The sequence below is a fragment of the Schistocerca nitens genome, chromosome 8, assembly GCF_023898315.1.
Source record: "Schistocerca nitens isolate TAMUIC-IGC-003100 chromosome 8, iqSchNite1.1, whole genome shotgun sequence".
In the NCBI taxonomy this organism is placed as follows: Eukaryota; Metazoa; Arthropoda; class Insecta; order Orthoptera; family Acrididae; genus Schistocerca; species Schistocerca nitens.
Genome location: NC_064621.1, coordinates 66,632,617 through 66,658,562, shown reverse-complemented (window position 1 = coordinate 66,658,562; position 25,946 = coordinate 66,632,617). Strand labels below are relative to the sequence as shown.

The following is a 25,946-nucleotide window of genomic DNA, read 5'->3' as shown; positions in this document are numbered from 1 at the left end:
GAATAATTTTCCCTCGATAAATACTTTTGACGTTTGCTCTGTCTCTCTTGCGACAGTGCCAGTTTGCTTCCGCATTGAACATCAGGTCTGCATCAAGTTTGTTTCTCTTTCGTTCGCCTCGAGAGCCCTGACTTCACCAATCGTTCGATAGTTTTATTCCTTGCAACATCGGAGTTCATCAATTGCAATCGATTTTAATTTCTTTATTTTTATAGCTCTTTCTGCAGTGACACGTGTTACAAGTATTATTACTTCCTCCTGTATATAACGAAATTCCCTGCAGTCTTTAACAGTTTCTATCCTTTTTCAGTTTGTGGAAATATTTTTGTGGCTTCAGATCTCGCTTTCAGTATGTGCTGCACATTACCGGTCTCGTTGACACTTCGAACACTGTTCTGTCTCTCCATTGTTGAGCACTTACCCCAGCTGGTCAACGATACACTAACACTGTTACCGCGACATGATTAAAGGCAATGCCTTTCATCTTCTAGTGTTTCTGCGATAGCTGTCAAAATGTTTTATTACTGTTACTAATGATAACAGTTCTCGTTACATGTGTTTCAGGTTAAGCTCCGTTGCCTAAATACAATGCAATTATTTTCCCCAAAAATATCCAGCTCAGAATATTTATTAGCTTTTAGAACTGCGTTTATTCTAAGCCACCGCAACGCATAAGTAATTTTTGGCGGAAATTGTTGTTAGTTCTCGGCACAGGTCACCGCCATCTTCTCCATCAGGCTTCGAGAATATCGCAGGCACTGTACCTCACCCTGGGAAACTACTTGAGATAAGTTACAAATTTTCACAGGAAAACTTAATGAAACGAGTTCTCCCAAACTTCTGGCTGAAGAGAACTCATCACAGTAATCGCCATCAGGAATGGGAGCCATCTCTGAGCTGGCCCGACCAACTTCTTTCATCACTGCGAACAACTTTCTTGTTGTTCTCTCATTTGACACTCACCTGATCGATCTCTGCAGGTGCAGCCATGTCTTTCAGTTACAGATGGAAGCACCTCTGCTTTTAAGACGCGTTTGGGACAAATTCTTTTGCGTTTATTGTATCGTAGCACAAAATGTTTTAGTGTCCGTTATTACCACACTCAACAACGGATGACCCTTACTACTCCTCGTTTAAACTGGCGTGACTTAAAAAGTGGGGGACTACGATGAGATAAAACATTTTAATCACTTTTCTTGTGCATAAGACCTGCCAGAAACTGCAGTTGACCCTGCACTCTTTTTCGTAACAACCCTCTCTATTTGTAGACAAATTTATACTCGAATATTGTAACACATATCATATAACAGAGCAACATACGCGCTGTTGTTCTTAAGCCATTTTTCAAAAGGTGTTAATGCGCTGCTAGTTGCCATTTATTAAAGTTAATTATGATAAACTACACACAGTTAAAGATGCTGCACATCAACACTATAGGCCGTGCACATGCGTGTGAGCATGCTACATGATTTTGGCTTGTGACGCCAAGAAATGCTGCAATGCGAATTATGCTTCTAATCACATTTGTTTCTGGTGAATTTTCTGCAAGCAATTATACTATCACACAACACAATTTGTTCCGTAATTTTCTAGACGGTATTATCCTACGCTTTATTTTCCACATTCTTTATGTGCAGTATTACGTAATTTTTGTTCAGTATATTTTTGCGCCTACATCGTAGTAAAAGTCCACATGTTTTGATAATGGTGTCACTACTACCATTGTCTACATAAATCCATTAGTTCTTAGAATCACTAAACGAAGTTATGTTGCATATACTTCGAAAACTAAAATGAAATAATTATCTTTAGTTCCCTTTTTAAGTTACTTTTTTACATTTTAACTCATATGTTTCATGTTATATAATCATCCAGAAGCTCCACAGGAAATTCCATATTAGAAGCCATAATAATTCAATTGTTCCACAAAATGTGTTGTGGATTGTTACATTTCCTCGTTTGGCATGACACAATTTTCTCAGATCTTTCTTAACTACAAGTTACTGCCCACGCAGCAGGGTTTTGAACAAAGCGGCAAGGCTGCAGACATGTACACGCAAACCAAGTGCTAGCTACAGCATATTACACTCACTAGTATTAAACGTCTTCTACCGACTGATAAGGCGCTTTTATAGTATAAATCAGGTAAACACAATCTTTTGTTAAAATAAATAGATAAAACATTAGTCGTCGCTAGCTGTCTTAGTTTCGTGTCACGCTCTCAGTGCACTTCTTGACACCCAACCCAGTGATTAAAACTTCTGTAAATTTCACGGCAAACGTTACAGAACAAAAGATGACGTATGGGAATCTCTTTGTAAGGCTACCAGATCATGTAGGGTCTGTTTATAATGACAATTTGCAATGTGCACCAATTTGCAATGACGCTATAATGACCATCGTCCCGACTTCGTGGTTACGAGGAATGGTCAGAACGCTTATGCCATTGAGGTTAATATCACGCTATTACTCAACCTGTAATCAAAAACTCTCCCTGAGTGGGAATGCTACAACGACTCAGGCATGCCTCTCGGCCCTGAGTTTGGATATAAAGGTAATGGATTCAGGACCCAGTGAGGGGGTTTTTGCTATGAGTCATCAACGACCTTCAATTCATGGCTTCATCAACGAAGACGTACGATCAAGATAGCTGATAGCGAAAAATTTAAAAATTAAACATGGATATAAAATTTTTAAAGAATTCTAGATTGCAGAACTACCCCAGTTGTTGTTTACAACACAACCCCTCTCCCCTCCCAATCAAGCAGAGCTTACAACTCTGCAGACCATTGAAATGAAATAGCCGATCACAATTCAGTCATATTGGTGCTCAAAAGCATCTGAACACACCGAATTCTTTGTGCCATCTTCAAAAGCATTTATCCACAAAATTACACAAAACAGCACTTGCATACCGCGTGTGCAATTTTTTTGTACCATACATGGTATAAGCCACAATTGAGCCTCAAATTAATTGTTTTACATATCTCATCTCAGTTGTTCTACGACGCTTATCATGAGTCACAAGGCAGGGTATCGGGCATCTGCTAGACTAAACTCGCTGACCGAGCATTCAGCTTGTGCCGACAAGTCTTGTCCTGCTGCCAGCCAATGCATTTGGCTCTCAGCTCGATATAATATGACATGCATGCCGCATTCCAAAACGCACATGGCCAAAACTGCTGATCTAACTTACAGCTTACTTGTTGATGAGTATTGCAAAGTAAACACTGTTATTTCCAAGTGTGAATTTCTCAAAAAATCTTCTCTACAGCCGATATCAAAGTCAGCTAAAGATTACACTGAATGCATACCAGAGAATTTAGCTTACAGTACAAAACGTTTGCCATCTATAGCTGATAATGCCAGACATTACAGTACATTTTTAATAAACAATTGTACAGGTAAGGAAGGAGGGATGTCGCGTCCATCAAAACTCATACATAAAACATTGACTCTCAAGTTAAGTTCTCCTAGTTATTTCCATGTCTAAATTATCTGTGGTACTTTTATGTAACAGTAAAAAAATTATGTAGCCGGCAATGCAGTAATATTCAATGGCGATTATTGATTTTTTTTATAACAGTTTCTCTCAGACATACCTGCTATACACAAATTGTCGCGTTTTCTGACACTTCAACGCAACAAACTGTACCAAAAACAATGCGTTTTGACGACACCAGTAATATGTAATATCACTTAAACCATATATATTTCGTAATATGCGAAGGGAATATGCGAGAAAGTATAGGACACTGGAATGTGAGGAAGGATAGGACACTGGAATGTGATCATGCAGTTTCCTCCATCCTAGATCTGCAAACTATAGAGGGAGCAGGCGACTCCCACTTTGTCTATACCACTACACACAAGAAACAACTATCTGGTGTTTCACAAAGTTACATTGAACCTCAGCAGTGCGCCTTATGAATCACCTGCGTCGTAGTGTGCAGACATGCTGACAAAGTGCGTCAACAATAGAGATATGAGTTAACAGTAACACTAAAGCAAGAAGCGCATAGTCACATAATCTGTGTAAATCCCTACACACGGTTCGACGCTGTTAGAGGGGAAATTGATTCTTGTACAGCCGCTATGGAACAAGTACTAATCTAATCTAATCTAATCTAAAGCTGGTTTCAAGAAATGCAACTTCCCCCAACATGAGTGCTGCTCATAATTCAGTCTATAGGCAGAATATATCTCCCCATCCTTCTTTCTTCATTTTTCTTACGTGATTAGACGAAATAACTTCACTGAGCTCGTGTTTAGAGTATTTATTTGCAGTTCTTCAATATGCATTCGACAATCGCGTTTTCATTGTTCCCATTATCACTGACTGGAATTTTTTTCACAGCGTGAGGGGTATCAAATGCACTATCCCAGACTCAGGTTTCTCAATATCTAAAGAGACCCAGAGGCTTAAACTGTCTCCCTCTGCAGCAGAAGTAGGTCGCCTAGGTGTCATGTAGCTTCAGATATGTTTAAATAAGTCAATCAACGCATTTCATCAGATTACAGCTCTCGACTTCAACATGATCAGTCCCATTCCATCAGTCACACCAACCTTGTAAGACACACTGTAGTTACGAGGTAAGTGGCTCCACTCAGTGCAGTCTACTATAAAAGTTCCAGCAATTCCTAAATGGAAAAGGTTTGGTAACACAATTAATGGTGGAAGAATTGCAGTAAATTTCTGGTCCTTCAGTAATTCACCACCACCTCACGACAACAAAATTACGTGGCTTTACAATGTGCTGTCAACAATTGTCAGCAGCAAGAGGTCACATTTACCAATTCAGTCACTTTCGCACCAACACTACAAAGGTCACTGACAACATCGCACTTACAAATTATACCTTTCTCAGCCTTTGTTTATATATACATATTATTTACATACAAGTTCTTTAATACCTGCAATTATGTAGTCATTTAATGGACTGAAAATAATTCCTCTCTATAAACACGAACTCAAAGAAGTTATTCTATCTACTCACACAAATAAACCCTACAAGCTTTTCAGGGAAGGTATAGTCTAACTGCAAAATAAGCAGAGAACAGCACTCGTGGTGATGAAAGTTGCATTCCCTAGAGGAAAGATCAGCTACCGTACAAGATGACTAAGAATCAATGTCCCTTCTAGCAGAGTAGAACAATTTGAAGAAATTTACGTAGGTTCGGTCCGTATGTGTTTCTTGCGTTAGTATTATTAGTAACTCATGTTTGTATTCCATGTAGTATTAGTGCATCTGAGGAAAATAAACATAACCTGCGAATGTCAGCAAATTGCGTCGCCACTGATTCATTAGGTGGACTGCAAAGGATTTTTATAATCTTGTGAGACAGTCTCTAGTGCTGCTTGTGACATAGTGGGTTAGATAGCGTGAGAAATAAGCTTCTGCCCCTGTAGTTTGCAGATCTATGAAGGCCGGCCGGCCAGCAAAAACTAAACACCACATGAAACGATTGTAATTAAAAAAAAAAAAAAATAGAAAATGAAAAGCCTACGTGCAACAATCACTTTTCGCCTTAACTTGTGTAATGCAAACAAAATTTAGACTCTTCAGCTGTTGGCTCTTCGCGGACACGCTATCATGCCGTATATCAACTGGCAACTCATCGCCGGCCGTGTGGCCGAGCGGCTCTAGGCGCTTCAGTCTGGAACCGCGCGACCGCTACGGTCGCAGGTTCGAATTCTGCCTCGGGCATGGATGTGTGTGATGTCCTTAGGTTAGTTAGTTTTAAGTAGTTCTAAGTTCTAGGGGACTGATGACCTCAGATGTTAAGTCCCATAGTGTTCAGAGCCATTTGAACCATTTGAACAATCTGGCGACCTACCTTCCCTCGCACGTCTACCCTCCACACCCGACCCTACCACCCTGTTACACTCACAGAACACAATTTATCCCCACTTGGACATGGTACACGCTTTTAATATTTGTTCTTAACCCACTCCATTTAACAGTAAACTATTTTTAATAAGCTGCGATTTTTCCATACCCTGCAATGTGGAGGCTATTAGTCCTAGAGAGAAAATGAATAGGACCTTTTTTTTGCAGGAAATTTAATATAGTTTAATTTTGTACTGGGAAACATTTTCGCTATAAACTGCTGTTTTTGAATTGTTCGGGAAAAACACAAAAAGTGACCTTTAAACGCTCCGCCATCCCATCCCACGTTCAGACCATACTGGTATGTTGTACGTGACAATCCCTCCTACCACAATACAAAAATTTGCGGTTACACGACGTTTTCTCTAATTGGACTACAGTGGGTAATGTGTAAACCAGTAATGGTTAAATATGTAAACAGTAGATACTAAACAGTAAATGGAAAATGGAAAACAGTAAACCTGACTGCCATTACCTGAGAACTGTTGTCTGTTATCCACTAACTGTCAGTTATTACCCATTGACCTGTTACCCAATTATCTGTTTATCCATTATCCAATTAACCATACCTGGTTTTGTTTTCGAAGTGTCATGTAGATTCCACTATGTGACAGGAGATGATTACAAACTTTTTGAATTGCAAAATGAAGTTCATACCCAAGCCTGGGTTCACCATAATGTCTGACTGACTTTGATAGTTTTAGAGGCGAGTTTTTGACAAATTTAGACGTGAGAATAACATTGTTTCTTTGGCAGTTCACACCAATAAATGTACCTTAAACTGTAAGTCGGAACACAAGTAGCTCTCAAGTGTGTTTTGCAATGTTACAGAACCAATTTTTATGTGTTTTAATTAATTTTGTGTACACTACAAACACATAATTATGTTCATTGATCGACCTATAAATTATTTCAGCAAATCCTGTGTATTTTAATAAGTAACACAAACAATTTGGATGTGGCAATACAGTATTTAATTTGAGAGACCATTGTCCTTGTAAGGTGTGGTACAACAATTGAACTTTGGTCATTAACAAGTGCTGCTGAACGTAAAAGTATTTTCAGTAGTGTCAGTGTGAAAAGGTTATATATTTTTTAAAATCTTATACAAGAATTAAATTAGGACAATAATGCCACATGCGTTTTGTGCTCAAAGTCTTACATATTTTGAGCAATAGTTTTATTTTGCTGCAAGTTTTGAATATTTGTTTGCTATCAGGGATATACAATTATGTTTTCATTTTGGTGGCAAAGATTTCATCTTTGAGATGTCAACATTCCATCTCAGTCTGATTGTGCCATTATCGTTGGTTATGTTTCACATGAACCATCACTAGCATCTTCTGTTGTTTGTGATATATCTAAACATTTCGTATTTTGTGTATTTTGATGTACATCTTGCATATTATGAAAATATATTGTTTCAGTGATATAACACATAACTAGTGTCAGCAGAATATGTAATGTTTAGGATATTTTGTTGTGCCAAAGTGTCAGAAAATGTGATGCTTGTGGATAACCTTGGCTGTTGTAATAAGCATGTTAATAACTGCTGTAAACTATTACTTAATTGTCTACTACATGAGTTTTGTTCTCTTATAGAACAAATTAGATGCGGACATATCATTGAGGCAATTAATTTGAGAGCCTTAAGTAGTGTATTTAAGTGTCACATATGAACCACACTCTTCCAGTAGGGGACATGTGTTTTGTAGAACAATTTGGATATGGTAATCACGTTGACATAGCCATTATGTCTTTGCTTAGATATTTTTGATGAATAAAACATAGTTTTTGTACTACCAGTAACATGACCTCATTTCGATGTAGGAACTGTTAACTGTCTGCTTAGCATGCTACATGTGTTTTCTGCTGTTATATAAAAAATTAATACAGATAATTTAGACATAGAAATAATATGGGGCACTTAATTTTAGAGTCGACAGTCATGTTGTAGGCATAAATTTTTACTGAAAGAACAACCCTCGTTTTTTACCTATATGAATCAATGTTACTACTGTAATGTAATGTTTGGCATTATCATCAGAAGATAGCCGACTTTTTTGTTCATGCAAGAGAAACTCATTACCCTAGCAAGGAGTCGCTACAATGTCTGAGTGACTTTGAAAAAAAGTAACGCTCATTTCTTACATATACATATATGTAGGACGACTGTTCTGTATACTATTCCATCAGAGTGTCCTGAAGATCCCATTGGGCAGTTGTATTGAAGTAAAAGATGAATTTAATATCCTAGCGTGGGAGACACTATAATGTTTAGCTGATGTTGAAATTGGTTTGAGAAATGCGTTTTTTACGAATTTAGCCATAAGAATAACTTTCATTAATTTGGTACTTCTCATCAACAAGTTCACTTTATGTTCAATCAGCAGTAATGCCCGTGTGTGTTTTGCAATGCAGTATCCATGTCATATTATGCAAAGCTGAGAGAGTCAAATGTATTGGATGTCAGCAAGACAAGACTTGAAGGGATAAGTAAAATGCTCAGTCAGTAAGTCCAATCTTGCCAATACCTGCCTCCCTTCCTTGTGACACTTGGCAAGCACCATAAAACAATACATACCGTTGTGCCTTACAGTGTCTGCAGTGTTAAAACCAAACTTAACACATAATTTTTTGGTGAAATACTTTCGAACATGGCGCAAAAACTTCAGGGTGTTCAGATACCTTGAAGCACAGCCAAGATGATTGTATTGTGATTGACTGCATCATTTTCATGATTTGTGAAGCACAGTTAAATGTGAAAATTTTGCAGTTTGTACCCTTTCCCTGATAGTATATATAAAATTGTGATACAAAGAAAATTTATAAAATTTGGATACTTTTGTACATCAACATACCAGCTTTGTGACCGGCTGTTTCATTTTCGTTGTCTGTGAAGTACTAGGCTCTGCTCAGAGGAGAGGAAAGGGGAGGGGAGGGGAGAGGAAATATTTCTAAGCATAATGGTGCTAATTCCTCAACTTGTATCTTAAATTTTTTTATTTTTAATTTTTATATTTCCCTCCACTCTTTAATACTTAAATTTACCACCATTCACCATCTTTAATATCTTGCCATTCATCATCTTTAAGTTTTAACTTTCCCACCATGTGCCTTCTTTATGTTTTAAATTTCTGCCGTCTGCCAGCTTGATAAGTTTATGCATTCATTATGATTGATAATGTCATGCAGTGAACGTCACTGATTACATCATAAAAAAATCCGCTCACCAAGCCCTGAAGCCAGTACCTGTAGATCTGCACCCATGGCTGAGGGGTGTGCAAGGGTCATCCTAGCTTTCCTACGTCACTGATTTCAGATGTACCACGTGCACAAGGAATTGGAAACTACCCTCATACAAAATCCTTACCACTTACAACAGATATCTCACAGATAACACTCTCCACGAACAAGAAAAGAGCTAATGTAACCATTTGCTACTTTCCCGCTATTTTTTCTAATTTCAAAATTAACATTTATTCTTTTTTATTCATATAATTATGTGCATTTCTTTCATCTGTTTACTCTAAAACTTTGTTAAAATCGTGGTGCCTCTACAAAAGTGTACATCAGTAAAATTTTAAAAGAACATAAAATCCGTTTTTACTTTATACAAGACAGAACGACATTTGCATAAAATTTGATATGTTTTCAGAGGTTTTAGTAACACTGTAATTTTCCTGTGTATGATCCCCATACTCGTTTTTCCTTGTTTTCCGCTTAAAATCAGTTTCATTATCAGATTTTTTTGCTTTAACTTATATGTATACCCTACAAAATAATCTTAAATTATTTTGCAGGTTATTTCTATTGTTATATTTCAAATGGTTCAAATGGCTCTGAGCACTATGGGACTCAACTGCTGAGGTCATTAGTCCCCTAGAACTTAGAACTAGTTAAACCTAACTAACCTAAGGACATCACAAACAACCATGCCCGAGGCAGGATTCGAACCTGCGACCGTAGCGGTCTTGCTGTTCCAGACTGCAGCGCCTTTAACCGCACGGCCACTTCGGCCGGCTTGTTATATTTCTATGTTGATGTTTTTATATTTGTGTCAAGTTAACGTCAGTATGCTTCAATAAACCAAACTCAAATTTAGAAAAAACTATTAAAAATTGCTTAAAATTATCAACATCTTCATTAAGTATCTCAAGCAAATGTGTTATTGCATAAGTAAAAACAAAATATATCAGAAATGTATATAAAGCACGCAGGATTTCAGAAACAAAGGTCATGTGTAGACCAAATATTCTAATCTCAGTTATGTAATCCAACACTAAACACTGTCAAAACAGTGTGTGTAATCCCTTTTGTTGACTTTACAAAAGAATATGATTCTGTTGATAAATTAACCCTACTTCAGCACTCTATGTATTCAGTGTTGATGACAGAATGACAAATTTATTCAAACAACTTCTCACAAGAATTAAATCTAAAGTTAAATTTCTCAATCAAATTTCAAAACCATTGAAAATAAAAACATGGTGAAGGCTGAGATATGGACTGCCACTCTTGCTCTTAAAGTATTGAAAAATCTTCCAGGAATGCAAAAAGGATCTACGAGAATCTGGAATAAATCACAAACTAGAATTAGGATCAAAAAAGAAAGGAGTCCAAATCAACTACTTTACTTTCAGAGATGACCTAGTGAACCTGGTCAAAAACATAAATTTATTCATTCTTCAGAAAAGTCTTCCTGGAAAAACTACAAGCCATACAGGCTGGAAATGTCCACTTCCAAAACAATGTACATGCTCTTGGATGCTGTGAAATCTCTATAAACTGACCTCGAAAGTATCAAAAGTACACAATAATTCAAATGTTATGGAGAAATTATTCAAATCGATAGATTAAATTAATCAGCAAGTAACATCATAGCCAAAAAGTTTAAGACTACATATTAACTCTCCAAAGAGATCTACAACAACAAAAATCAATCTCCATAAATGCAAAAATTGGCTATTCCATCATTCAAATAAGTATTCTGCGCCACAGAATTCATTACTTTTCTCACAGAAAGAGAGAATGGGGCAAAGTAGATTATTAAACAAATATTCTAGTATTTATAATCAATAGGAACAAAATAGGATCAATGAAACTCAAAAGGGCCCATATGAAGATAGTATTTCTGACCTGGATATCTAAAACAGAGAAATCTTTAACAATGAAATTAATAATTTTGAGGGTTTTCAACAGAAAGAAACTTCTCTGATGAACAGAGGTAAAAGCAGAGTATATAAATAAATGAAAAAAATTTGAAATAAAGGAACACAACCAGAAATAAGATATTATAAGTCATTGTTATACATGGTTTGTGGTTGACAGAATTTGACAAAAAATATTTTCAATAAATTTGTGTGTGAATTACTTATTTTTGTTTAGGTTTACGTGTATAAAGTTCTATCTTTTCCTTTTTGTACCAAATATTTACTAGTTATTGCCTGTAAATTTTAATGATCTAAAAACTAAATGAAAAATTTTAAATAGTTTTTTTCACTTTTAAGTGAGCTATTCTTTGTGTGTAACATTTTAAAAATAAACACCAAGTGGCAGCTGGTAATTTAAGAAAAATTATATCCACATTCTTTAAACTTCCCTAATTTGCCAGATGAAATGAATTGCGCTATTACTTGTTAACAAAATATGAATGCAACTGAGAAAATGAATCAGCTATAGATTAACATTTGCATTGTTATTAGAAAAAATGAACAATGATCATGTAATCATATATTCAAGGAGTATCTTAATCTTTAAGACAGTTCCTCTTCAATTTCAAAGCTGTTCCTCTGTTTCTTCTTTTCTGTGTTTCCTTCAGCTATCGACTACAAATAACTGACGTTATGTGTGTAATACAATTAATTTTTCGCTTTATTTAGATGCACTTATTCCTGAAAAATACGGCAGATGTTGTTTTAATGTCTGTCGTCATTTCAGAAATTATGTTCTGGGGCTATCGGATGGCATTGAGTACACTGGTGAAGTTCGACTGTCCATGGCGACATGCCTTCTGATGGCGTGGGTAATTGTCTTCCTGTGCCTGTGCAAAGGGGTGCAATCATCGGGGAAGGTACGTATGTGTGAAATATAACCCAGCCCCTCAGCATGATTACCTGTTTTCTGTAGTTAGTACTGTAATTTACAGTCAACTGCGAAGTATTCTGTTGTAACATTCATTTCTTTCTTAAGGCCACAAAAAATCGGCAGAATACTGTACTCTGATGTCCTTGTGTATTTCAAGCATGAGATCATGAATATAGATTATCACCAAAATAAGAAAACATTTCAGAGAAACGTATATATATATGTTGTTAATTAACTGCAAGTATCGTACCAAATGTCGCGATATTTTTTTATTTGTTAGTGATAAAACCAAATATTAAATATCTCATACCTCATACGTATCCTCGAGTACAGTGTAGATATAATGTTCATGTCGACATTTCAAAAACTGTACACATAAAAGGGCAAGAACAACGTAACAAGTGACACAGTATGTGAAAGTGATACTTTCAAAGCTTGTTCCAATGTTTATGAACGTTCTTTGTGTCCACCCTCCGTCACGTAACTTCTGTTTTCAAGCTTTTTGCGACTTCAGTTTCATCGTGATCTTCATGACGCTCTCGCATTGGTAAAACATATCCGCGACAATTAGTGCTGCTGCTGTATACATTCAATATCCCCCATTCGTCCTCTCTGGTAGGGATCCCACAAACTTGAACAATATCCATGAATGTTTCATAAGCAATCCCCTTCACAGCCTGATTACATTTCCATAATATTCTAATAATGAACCAAAGTTTGCTATTTGCTTGACCTATGACTAGGCCTATGTGATCATTCATTTTAATATCACCCCAAATTGCCCCACTCAGGCACTTTTATGGGTCGAGTGATCACAGCTGCGACTCACCGATATTTTAGTCGTTAGATACTACGTTTCTCTGTTTTGTGATATGCAGCATTTTAAGGTTCCTAACATTTCAACATGAAACAGGTGAAATACCCTCAGACTTCAAGAAGAATATAATAATTCCAATCCCAAAGAAAGCAGGTGTTGACAGATGTGAAAATTACCGAACTATCAGTTTAATAAGTCACAGCTGCAAAATACTAACACGAATTCTTTACAGACGAATGGAAAAACTAGTAGAAGCCAACCTTGGGGAAGATTAGTTTGGATTCCGTAGAAACACTGGAACACGTGAGGCAATACTGACCTTACGACTTATCTTAGAAGAAAGATTAAGGAAAGGCAAACCTACGTTTCTAGCATTTGTAGACTTAGAGAAAGCTTTTGACAATGTTGACTGGAATACTCTCTTTCAAATTCTAAAGGTGGCTGGGGTAAAATACAGGGAGCGAAAGGCTATTTACAATTTGTACAGAAACCAGATGGCAGTTATAAGAGTCGAGGGACATGAAAGGGAAGCAGTGGTTGGGATGGGAGTAAGACAGGGTTGTAGCCTCTCCCCGATGTTGTTCAATCTGTATATTGAGCAAGCAGTAAAGGAAACAAAAGAAAAATTCAGAGTAGGTATTAAAATCCATGGAGAAGAAATAAAAACTTTGAGGTTCGCCGATGACATTGTAATTCTGTCAGAGACAGCAAAGGACTTGGAAGAGCAGTTGAACGGAATGGACAGTGTCTTGAAACAAGGATATAAGATGAACATCAACAAAAGCAAAACGAGGATAATGGAATGTATTAGAAATAAGTCGGGTGATGCTGAGGGAATTAGATTAGGGAATGAGACACTTAAAGTAGTAAAGGAGTTTTGCTATTTGGGGAGCAAAATAACTGATGATGGTCAAAGTAGAGAGGATATAAAATGTAGACTGGCAATGGCAAGGAAAACGTTTCTGAAGAAGAGAAATTTGTTAACATCGAGTATAGATTTAAGTGTCAGCAAATCGTTTCTGAAAGTATTTGTATGGAGTGTAGCCATGTATGGAAGTGAAACATGGACGATAAATAGTTTGGACAAGAAGAGGATAGAAGCTTTTGAAATGTGGTGCTACAGAAGAATGCTGAAGATTAGATGGGTAGATCACATAACTAATGAGGAAGTATTGAATAGGATTGGGGAGAAGAGAAGGTTGTGGCACAACTTGACCAGAAAAAGGGATCGGTTGGTAGGACATGTTCTGAGGCATAAAGGGATCACCAATTTAGTATTGGAGGGCAGCGTGGAGGGTAAAAATCGTAGAGGGAGACCAAGAGATGAATACACTAAGCAGATTTAGAAGGATGTAGGTTGCAGTAGGTACTGAGAGATGAAGAAGCTTGCACAGGATAGAGTAGCATGGAGAGCTGCATCAAACCAGTCTCAGGACTGAAGACCACAACAACAACAACATTTCAAGCAAGATTCCAGTCTTTGCATTACTTTGAAATCTGATCAAGATCTGACAATACTTTTGCAGCTTTTTTCAGACATGTCGTTACAGGTAATTGCATCATGTGCTCATTAATATAGTCATGAACAGCAAGGATCCCAGCACTCGTCTCTGGGGCACACCTGGATTAACTCTACATTTCTCGATGACTCTCCATCCATGATAACATGCTGTGTCCTCCCCACCAAGAAATCCGCAACACAGTCAAAAATATCGCTAAATACCCCATACGATCGTAGTTTCGATCATACGCAATACTGGGTCTGCATTACTTCCTTGGTCCATGGCTTTCAGGATCTCATGTGAGGAAAGCGGAAGTTGGGTTTCACAGGTTAAATGTTTTTAGAATTCATGGTGGTTAATGTGAATGAGATTATTCTGTTTGAGACATCATATTACATTTGAGCTCAGAATCTGTTCCAAGATTCTACGACAAATAGATGCCAAGGATTTTGGACATCCGCCACGTTTCCTGTAAACAGGTGTGACCTGTGCTTTCTTCCAACTAGTGGATACGGTTTTTTGCTGTAAGGATCTGTGGTATGTTACGGTTAAAATAACAGTGAACTCATCTCCAAATTCTGCATAGAATCTGACCGGGATTCTGCCAGTTCCTGGAACTTTGTTCAGTTTTACGTCGTTTTCAGTTGGCTAATTTCTATTTTATTCACCTTTGAAGCAATACTCCTGGGTTTTCCTTTGTAAAGAAACATTTAATAATAGTATTCAGCATTTTTCCTTTTGCTTTGCTACCCACGTCCATAAGTCTCTGGACATTAATTTTCGTGACCCAAAAGTCTATACATATGCTTAGAAATTCTTTAGGTTCTGTGAGAGATCTTTCAATAATATTCTGGTGTCGTAGTCGCTGAAGGGTTCACACACTGCTCTCTTGACAGCTAAATGTATTTAAGTCAGCGGTCTCTATCTATGGTCCTTGACTTTGTTTTATATTTGTTACGCTCTAGTCTCTGTTCGTTTGGAAGTATATTTACAATGACTGTGTACCATGGAGAATTACTCACGTCATGAACTATTCTAGTAGCTACAGTCTATCAAGTAACTGATAAACCGTTCTTTTAAAACTGAACAACAGTAATTATTCTATCCGCTCCTGTCAAGAGCTAAATACTTCCAGTTCTTCATTGAGATATGTCATTACTGTCACTTTATCAGTTAGCTTTCTACTTTTTTTAGTTGCCCTTTGTACTTTGGTTATCACTATTACCAGAGCTGCCTCATGGTTCTATGTGGACATCCTCAGAAATGTCAGGTTTGTCTATCGCGATTAGATCGAGTGTATTTCCATCATGAGTTTGATTCCAAACTAGATGTTCTAAGCAGTTCTTAGAGAAGGTATTTAATAATGTTTCGCAACATGTCTTGTCACGACACCGTTTAAAGCACTGTAATTTTCCCAACTGATTATTTATTGAGTTAGGTCTCCTCTGATGATCACAGTATAATTGGGGAAGTTACATACCAGCTAACTGAGGTTATCTTTGGGGGTAGGGGGTGAGTCAGGTGATCAATCAAAAGATTCAGTGATAATTATATGCCCACCCTTGATACTGAATCATGCCTAAACAGTCTCACACGCAGCTTCAATTTCTATCTCAGTAGGTTTGAGTTTCTCGTCTACTGTGACAAATACATTTCTCATTAGCCTATCCCTTCGATACATACAGTTAAATTTTCCCCACAATCTCATTTCTGGTTTTAACCGGCTTTCTGTACCTAACATTATGTGAGTTTCATTGCTTTTTAGAGCGTTTCAAATTATCGGACTTTTGCAAATGATGTGGCAGTTAACAATTAGGATTTTAACGCTTGGTGGGGGGGAGGACGTTTCTTTGGATTTTACACTAATACTTTTCGGTTTCCAACAGCTTTCGTTATATGGGAGTAAAAAAAAAAAAAAATTTACACCCCACACGCACTCAACTACTTTGGCAACAACCTCTGAAGTGTAGTGCACAGCGGAACCGTTTACTGGGATTGTACAGTTCTCAACACTACAGTGCAAGTCTAGCAAGTTGCAGCCTAGATTGTCACAAAATCTTTGATGTCTTCAGTTCAAGCCTTCCATTCGAATAAGAACCAGAAAGCAACGATGCTGCAGATTGGTAGCTTCATTGACAATCTGTGACTGAGGCTGGGACAGCCTCTTCATTATGTTGAATGAGGCTCCCAGACACACACACACACACACACAAACACACACACACACACACGCGCGCGCGCGCGCGCGCGCACACACACACGCACACACATGTACAAAGTGCACCTGGCTATTCTTTCCATACCTTGTTGCCATTTTCCTAAGGGGTACCATTACAAACCCTACGTTTAAACTGCTCATGATGAATAGACCCCAATCCTTTTGCATTTGCCCCTCTTTGCTAGGGAATGCAGCATGTTTCCCAACAAGTGAAGTGAGTTTCACTGGCTGAGTTTCAGTTCAGTGGAAGACAGCATCTCAGACTTGTTTTTAGGAGGATAGGTGTAACACTCTCCAGCACACAGAGCCTAGACTTACAATTGAGATGCCAATTACAGGAGGCAGTACCCACAGGATACTTGGTATCTGCTGTACTTGAAGCTCAGTAGCCCTCCAGACACACCCTTTTGTAGCAGCTTCATCACTTGACAGTAGCCAAGGCGATTTCCAGCTGCTTACAAAATATCAAATAACTCATCCCATGCTCAAGAACAGCATCCACAGTGGGGCTGCGCTGTGGCTGATGCAAAACAAATATCTTTAAACTAAGATTCCTGATTCTCATTTAATTTTTGTGTCTATTATGCCACAAGAACTTAAGTGATCAACACTCAAAAAGAAATTTCTGTTATGACAACCGGAAAACCTAGGCTAGTAGCTATTCATTTACTGAAATCTTATTGAAGTTACCCGTATGTTTTCTAACAAATTCAAAAATAAAATAGCGTTAACTTACAGTAAGCACAGATAAGACAAATGTAAGTGCAACATGGCATGTTAGTTACAATGGTTACAATATGTGATGCAGGAACTGTACGTGACAAATCTTGTTTATGTGTGGTATGTTATGAACAAAACTCGTAACTTCTGAAAATTCTCAAAAATATAGATTTAGTTGCATAGTTTTACACCTAAATTTGGGGTGAATGTCCTTTTTTTAATCTGGTATATTAATGCAAAAAAATGTTTCAAGCACAGGAACACATAAGCATATGAAAACTCTCAAAAATATATGTTTTCGCATAAATAATCAACGAAATTATGAAATAATTGGTCTTGAATGATGATACTGTTGACAAAAGTTATAAAGCACAGATTAAGTTTACAATTGACAGTGTATTATGAATTTTGCACAGCATTTTCAGATGTTCGAAATTACACACTAAATCATGGTACACACAAGTCTGGACATTGCCAATGGAAGATCATGTGAAAACTACACAAACGATAAAATATTAAAATCTAGAATTTCTGATCAGACGTGTCTGGCGCACGTGGGTTCACAGAAACGAAAATCCGTAAATTGACTTTTATATGTAAATAAGCATATGACATATACGAATTTTTTACTTCGCTGAATTTGTAACATCTTTCATCCTAAAGAGCGAAAGACCAGCAGTGAGTGCAGCATCAGTTTGTCACAGTGAAGTTCGGAAAAATGGTTGAACACCACCAAAGCACATCTTCCACTTGTGGTACTGTTTGTTCAGTTTTAGATGTTTATAATTCAGTGAGATACTGTAAAAATGAACATATTATACATTTTGACTATTTTAACACCTCGATGAAATAAATATAGTTTCATTACTATTTTATTTTGTGGATGTTACACACACGAATGCAACGGTAACTGAATTGTGAATAATGAAGTAAGGCACTTCTATTCAGCTCATTTATTGTAAATATGTGACAGAAGATTGACAAAATACTGTTACAGAAAAATAAAAAAGTAACAAATATTTATTTAGATACTTCTTATAGACACGTTACTGTAAGAAACAGTGTAGTGCAACTGTGTGAGTTAATGTAACTTAACTGCCTACATGAAAAGTTTTGGAGACCATAAAAACTGCAAAAATACAAAACGAACTTTCACTTCCTATTAAGCCAATTTCCGGTGCAGCCAACAATAAAAATTAATATTCCCTTTCAAGTTTACAGGTTGACCAACAGATGTCACAAAAAATACCTTGTCAAATGACACCAAACTACTTCTAAAGTTTTTTATCTTTTCACCGCAGTGTTGCTGTTCGCTACAGTGTACGATACTGGTACTTAGTTTCAGAGACATTTTAGAGTAGAGAATGTTGAGAAAGATCCCACCAAATTTTACTCCTTTTTGAAGTCCTACATCTCAAAAGGAGCAGCCCCATATTTTACCTCTCTTACTTCGTCATTTACTTTTGGTTTTGGTCCTGTCACATTTTGTACAGATAAAGAACAAGTCAACAGAAAATAAAGAGGAGATAAAAAATATTAATAGAGTATACTACAAGTCATTGTGGAGAAGTTATAAGGTTAATACAAATGACTTTGCTAGTACAGTATCAACCATACGATTATTACAGTTTATTTCCGTATGTGATTTCTATAATACACGGCGAGTATAAATGATTCATAACTAACATTTGGCTTTAAGAATCATGAAAGAACATTGTATATGTGGAAAAGGCCTGAAGACACTGGAAGATTTCAGATAGATTGTATAATGGTAAGACAGAGATTTAGGAACCAGGTTTCAAATTGTAATACATTTCCAGGGGCAGATGTGGACTCCGACCACAAGCTATTGGTTATGAACTGTAGATTAAAACTGAAGAAACTGCAAAAAGGTGGGAATTTAAGGAGATGGGATCGGGATAAACTGAAAGAACCAGAGGTTGTAGAGAGTTTCAGAGAGAGCATTAGGGAACGATTGACAAGAACAGGGGAAAGAAATACGGTAGAAGAAGAATGGGTAGCTTTGAGAGACGAAATAGTGAAGGCAGCAGAGAATCAAGTAGGTAAAAGGGCGAGGGATAGTAGAAAATATAAAAATGCAGTAAATGAAGCGGGCAAAGGAATACAAACGTCTCAAAAATGAGATCGACAGGAAGTGCAAAATGGCTAAGCAGGGATGGCTACAGGACAAATGTATAAGGGGCGTTCAAAAAGAAACGAGCCGGAGGCATAATTACAGAAACCAGTACCTGTATGTTAGAAGTACTGACCCTGGCTGTTGAGACACTTGTCCCACTGTGACACAAGGCTGTGAATGGCTGTCTCATAAAGTTCCCGGGGCTGCGATGCGAAACAGTTCCGCACGTACAGCTGGACGTCGTCGTCCGAGGTGAATCGTTTTCCCCTCAGAGCCTTTTTAAGGGGACGAGAAATAGCGTAATGACAGGGAGAGAGGTCCGAGAACCCCCCCCCATTTGAATTTCTGCAGGAGTGCCGCGACTGTGTTGGCCGTATGAGGCTTTTCATTGCCCCCACGAGTGAGATCGCCTGGTCGTTTTGATTTGAGCGCTTGGCGAAGGGTGGTCAAGGTTTGCGAGCAACGCTGGGCGTTCACTGTTGTCCCTTGCTGCAGGAAGTGAATCAGAAGGGGGGCATCGTGGTCAAAGAAGCACGTCAGCATAACATTTTCTGCCCTCGTGTGGACGACGACGTCCAGCTGTACGTGAGGAACTGGTTCACACCGCAGCCCCGGGAATTTTATGAGACATCCATTCACCACCTTGTGTCACAGTGGGACAAGTGTTTCAACAGCGAGGGTCAATAATTCTAACATACAGGTACTGGTGTCTGTAATTATGCCTCCGGTTCGTTTCTTTCTGAACGCCCCTTATAAGATATAGAGGCATATATCATCAGGGGTAAGATAGATACTGCCTACAGGAAAATTAAAGAGACCTTTGCAGAAATGGGAACCACTTGTATGAATATCAAGAGATCAGATGGAAAACCAGTTCTAAGCAAAGAAGGAAAGGCAGAAAGGTGGGAAGAGTTTATAGGTGGTCTATACAAGGGCGATGTACTTGAGGGTAATATTACGGAAATTGAAGAGGAGGTAGATGAAGATGAAATGGGAGATACGATACTGCGTGAAGAGTTTGACAGAACACAAAGACCTAAGTCGAAACAAGGCCCTAGGAGTAGACAAAATTCTATTAGAACAACTGATAGCCTTGGGAGAGTCAGACCTGACAAAACTCTACCATCTGCTGAGCAAGATGTACGAGACAGGCGAAATACCGTCAGATATCAATAAGAATATGATAAAGCCTATCCCAAAGAAAGCAAGTGTTGAAAGGTGTGAAAATTACCTAACAATTAATCTAATAAGTCCCGGGTGCAAAGTACTAACACGAATTCTTTACAGACGAATGGAAAAACTGGTAGAAGTCGACCTGGGGGAAGATCGGTTTGGATTCCGTACAAATGTTGGAACACGTGAGGCAATACTGACCCTACGACTTATCTTAGTAGATAGATTATGGAAAGGCAAACTTCCGTTTCTAGCATTTGTAGACATAGAGAAAGTTTTGAGTCGACTGTTTCTGAGAAACGAGAGAACATTGAAAGGTATCGAGTTTGTGAACATGAATGTTTTGCTCCTCCAGGAAAACGTTCGAAATATAGCACTGAACATAATCTGACAGCAGATACCAAAGACGTGTGTGACACTGTGACCAACCAGCCGAAAGGAAGATTCCAAAACCCTCACGTATTCAGTAGCTTCGGCATTATTGATCCAAAAGTTTGCTTCTTTCAAAGAATATTTCCCACTCACTTTAGTCACTACTTTTTTATTAAGTTACAGGCCCTTTATTTGTCATAATAAAATGAAAAATGAACTGTCAATGATTCAACGCAATGATATGTTGAAAGTCATTACATCGGTCTGTGAACTGTTCACCTTTCTTATGGAACATTCCTTTGAAGAATCGTTCACTGCAATACACAAAACATTGCAAATTGCACTAACTACACCTATTTCAACAGCAGAAACAGAGCACAATTTCAGGATTTTAAAAAGAATTAAAACCTTCCTCAGAAACAGCATGGGTCAGTAAAGGCTGAACTCACTGGCTGTCTGTTCCATTCATAAGGAGGGAAGCAGTGAAATTCCAAACTTCAACAATAGAATAATTGACATATTTGCCAGGCAGAAGAATAGACGTGCACAGCTACTGTATAAGTAATCCACATCCTTCCTCCCACAGTTACACCACTTTCTTTTTACACCATAATCAGACTACAGAAACACAACTAGAAGAAATACGAATATCAGCAGAAGGAGAGCTGACGAACTTCGGTATGAACCCAAACAGCGCGAAACCCCATAAAGTTATTCTATAAAATTTGTCCCTACAGCATTACCTAACACACCTACAAAAGTACACCGAAAACCAGCAACAATAGTGCACACACACACACACACACACACACACACAAGTGATGAGTTCACATTTGTATATATTTTATTATTAGCTACAGTATAACGTGGATTACATTTATAACTGCATATTTACCATATTTACTATCTTAAGAATATGTTTATGCTGTATGACATAAATGAAGGTTGCATAAGGAACACTTCAGAACAATTCCGTTATCTAGTTTACTAACTTTTTATCTGGAGCCCAACAATGAAAGTGAATGCAAGCCACTACTGTTCTCTTGTAACACTAGAAGCAATACAGTTGCAAAGGAAAATTAGCATCCGCACCTTTTCGTGAAATTGAGACTATGACATTCCACACAGTTCCTGCTGTCCTTATTTGGAAGCAGCCCGAAGTCCCAACAAAATTTCAGACAACTTTCCTCGCTACATAACCGAGGAATTAGATTTTGCCACGTGAGACTGTCGGCACTCTAAACTGCTACGCTTTCATTCCTTGCTGTTCACAACCGAAAATGATAAAAAAATTTCCCTTGGCAACGCACGAAACCTTTAGCATAATTCTTCCCACCAGAGTCGTGTGGTTCGATATACATAGTGAACATTCATTAATAAAACCGACAAACTGCAGTGCGAATGGAGGAAAAAGGTTCCTATGACCATGTGTGCGGAAATGGACGCCGTGCGTGCAACGATAGCAAATCGTCCCTCAAACCGTACACAGCAGCATCGAAACCACATCACAACAAAGTGTCCTCCACGGGGCTACAGCTAACAGGGATAGTAGTGGTTGTCATACGGGATACACATAATCGCACTTTGGTAAAATATTTCAACGAGCTACTTGCCTAGAGCTTGCACTAAGGTTTGTCTCACTACCCTGTAGAATCGTCCTGCAGATCTGGTGTACGCGCCGTCCACCACTTCCCCACCCTTCATCTGTCTGTAAGGACCCATGACCACACAAACGCCCAAGATAGGTTTGAAATGTTACCGATGTGGTTGGTGTCTATGAGGATACTTTTTTTGGTATGCCTTGCTGCCTCTAGATCATTTCCATCTGCTTGGCCGCGCACAAACACCATCTCGGCTTGTTCCCGACATGCGTCAATCACACATCCTACCACACACAAGCAACACACGGTACGCGATCAGAGGAACTGTCATTCGCCAGCGCCACCTATCGTGGCAACGATGCATTTTCGGACACAGGTTCATAGGACCTTTCCTCCTCCATTTCTAGTCAGGAATCTGCCCCTGCAGTTTGTCGATTTTATTAATGTTCACCCTGCATATCGCCAGGAGCCGCGCGTTCGACAGGCTGACATGCTTCGAAATTGCTAAGCAGTAAATAAAGAAAGCTTTGAAGCATTGTTAATGTAGTACTGCTGTATAACCGCACGCTTTTGCATATAAAGCGAAGAAACTTTCCAAAAATCTTGATCATGGATTCAGGTAATGCTGATATTGATGAAATGTGGAAGCGTACAATGAAAATTGACAAAAATTCTGTATGGTCTGTCATCTGTTGACGAATACTTTGAAACTTCGGGAGAAATACTGAAATGTCTTGGGAATTTCAGTGCTGATGTAAAATAGCTACTGACAACTCGTATAAATTTGAAAAATTTGCTGAAGAATCGACGATTTCCAGGATGAGATTTTCACTCTGCAGCGGAGTGTGCACTGATATGAAACTTCCTGGCAGATTAAAACTGTGTGCCGGACCGAGACTCGAACTCGGGACCTTTGCCTTTCGCAGGCAAGTCTCTACCATCTTTTTTTTATCACCAAAAAAAGTAACAAAAATGGCTACAATGAAATGACATAAATAAGGTGACAGATAATTGCAGTCATAAATTACAGCATTCAAAAAATGAGTCTTTAGCAGTAGCACAATTTAGCACCTTCACTGTCACCTTCAACTGGTGGCAGTTCAGCATGCACATTTTCTCCTTCTGCAGCCTGAGGTTCCTCATCATCATTTCCCAGACCCAAATTAATCATTCAGTAAATCCTTGATGTGTGTTCCTTCCAGGGTAAATTACGTGGGCAGAAGAGAAGTCCCGAGCAGCGACATCGCAAAATATTTCACTGCCTTGTTATTTTTGTCAGTTCCAGCCTTCTAAACGCATCTATAGGGAGTTCAAGATCTTCCTTTGTATCAGACACCAGATGTTTCTCGCCATATTCTTGTATCTGCTGTACTACTGATTTATTTTTCGTGTGTGACTTGCAGGTGAGGTTAGGGTCGAGAACGTGACCCAGTCCATTCCCTCTCTACTAGGAATCCAGTTCCTAACTTATACCCATTCGGTTGAAGACAATTCGGAGCATGTTACCATATTTCGTATTGTGATTCTGATATTTGAGTATTTTCTCGAATTCATTTTCCATATACATCTTGTATTCAATATGTTCATCGCTCCCAATATTGTTAAAAACATAACTTGTATATTTGCCCATTAACCAAATCTCTGCGTTATTTTTTGCCTGAGGGTAGTAACTTGCCTCTGGTCTGAAGAAAATGTTAGTCGGTACATTGTTTGCTGAACTTCTTGTTATTTGAGCAATTTTCTCCCTGGTCCACCTCCAGTTGATAATCCGATCTCCACAAGTGTAACGATGAGGCACACTATCAACGAGGTTGCATTTGCTGCAGAGGTTTGTGTCACTTAAACCGATGGCAAAGAGACTCTCATTAGTGCTGATGATGTTATTGACTACCTTGTACCACGCTGTTCTCACGTCAACCATCTGAGCTACGCAGGCACGACTCACGCCCCGTCCTCACAGCTTCACTTCTGCCAGTACCTCGTCTCCTACCTTCCAAACTTCACAGAAGCTCTCCTGCGAGAGCACTTGCCCGCGAAAGGCAAAGGTCCCGAGTTCGAGTCTCGGTCCGACACACAGTTTTCATCTGCCTGGAAGTTTCATATCAGCGCACGCTCCGCTGCAGAGTGCAAATCTCATTCTGGAAACATCCCCCAGGCTGTGGCTAATCCATGTGTCCGCAGTATCCTTTCTTCCAGGAGTACTAGTTTTGCAAGGATCGCAGGAGAGCTTCTGTGAAGTTAGGAACGTAGGAGACGAGTTACTGGCAGAAGTGAAGCTGTGAGGACGGGGCGTGAGTCTTGCCTGGGTAGCTGAGTTGGTAGAGACTTGCCCACGAAAGGCAAAGGTCCCGAGTTCGAGTCTCGGTCCAGTACACAGTTTCAATCAGCCAGGAAGTTTCATATCAGCGCACACTCCACTGCTGAGTGAAAATCTCATTCTGGAAACATCCCCCAGGCTGTGGCTAAGCCATGTCCCCGCAATATCCTTTCTTACAGGAGTGCTAGTTCTGCAAGGTTCGCAGGAGAGCTTCTGTGAAGTTTGGAAGGTAGGAGACGAGATACTGGCAGAAGTAAAGCTGTGAGGACGGGGCGTGAGTCGTGCCTGCGTAGCTCAGATGATAGAGCACTTGCCCGCAAAATCAAAAGGTCCCGAGTTCGAGTCTCGGTCCAGCACACAGTTTTAATCTGCCAGGAAGTTTCAATCGATGATTTGTCTGCATCAGGAGGCTTTGCTTTTGACAGAATTTCAGTGCCTGCAAAGGATTTGTAATAATCTCGTTTTGAAGCCAGGTTATCGTGTTTGAAAACCTTTGAGGCTAGTTAGTGCACAGATTGTAAGATTTGCAAACTTTCAGATACGGTACTATCGCACTTGGCCTAAAACAGTGCACAGTCGCAAAGAACTAAACACCAAATTGGTGACTGCCGTCAACTCCCAACAATGACGACGGTGCGCAAGCCGGCCGGTGTGGCCGAGCGGTTCTAGGCGCTTCAGTCCGGAACCGCGCTGCTGCTATGGTCGCAGGTTCCAATCCTGCCTCGGGCATGGACGTGTGTGATGTCTTTAGGTTAGTTAGGTTTAAGTAGTTTTAAGTCTAGGGGACCGATGACATCAGATGTAGGTCCCATAGTGCTTAGAGCCATCTGAACCATTTTTGAACAGTGCGAAAATGAATATTGATACAGAAAGAGTTTAATGCTGGCTTAATTTATTCTGGCGCCTCATCGTCGAATTTTCAGAAAGTGAGTCTACCGGATTAAAGAACCAATGCAAAAGCTAAAATCAACCAGATGAACACAGCTGGTTGCTTCAGGCCATTGCGTAAATTATTCCGGGTTTTCCAGTTGCCAAAAATCCGAAGATTTCACTGACTCACTTGGCGAACTGAAGCAAAAGTTGTGCATTTGGAATCGTGTTGCAACACTGC

The 25,946-nt window shown here is 38.8% G+C and overlaps 1 protein-coding gene across 1 annotated transcript in view; it reads left to right on the top strand.

The window, feature by feature from the left end:
* LOC126199389 (sodium- and chloride-dependent glycine transporter 1) overlaps window positions 1-25,946 on the top strand; it is a 629,023-nt gene that overhangs the window by 407,487 nt on the left and 195,590 nt on the right. The window contains exon 5 of the mRNA XM_049936308.1: window positions 11,832-11,964. Coding sequence (XP_049792265.1) covers window positions 11,832-11,964 — 133 coding nt within the window. The remainder of the gene's footprint in view (window positions 1-11,831; window positions 11,965-25,946) is intronic.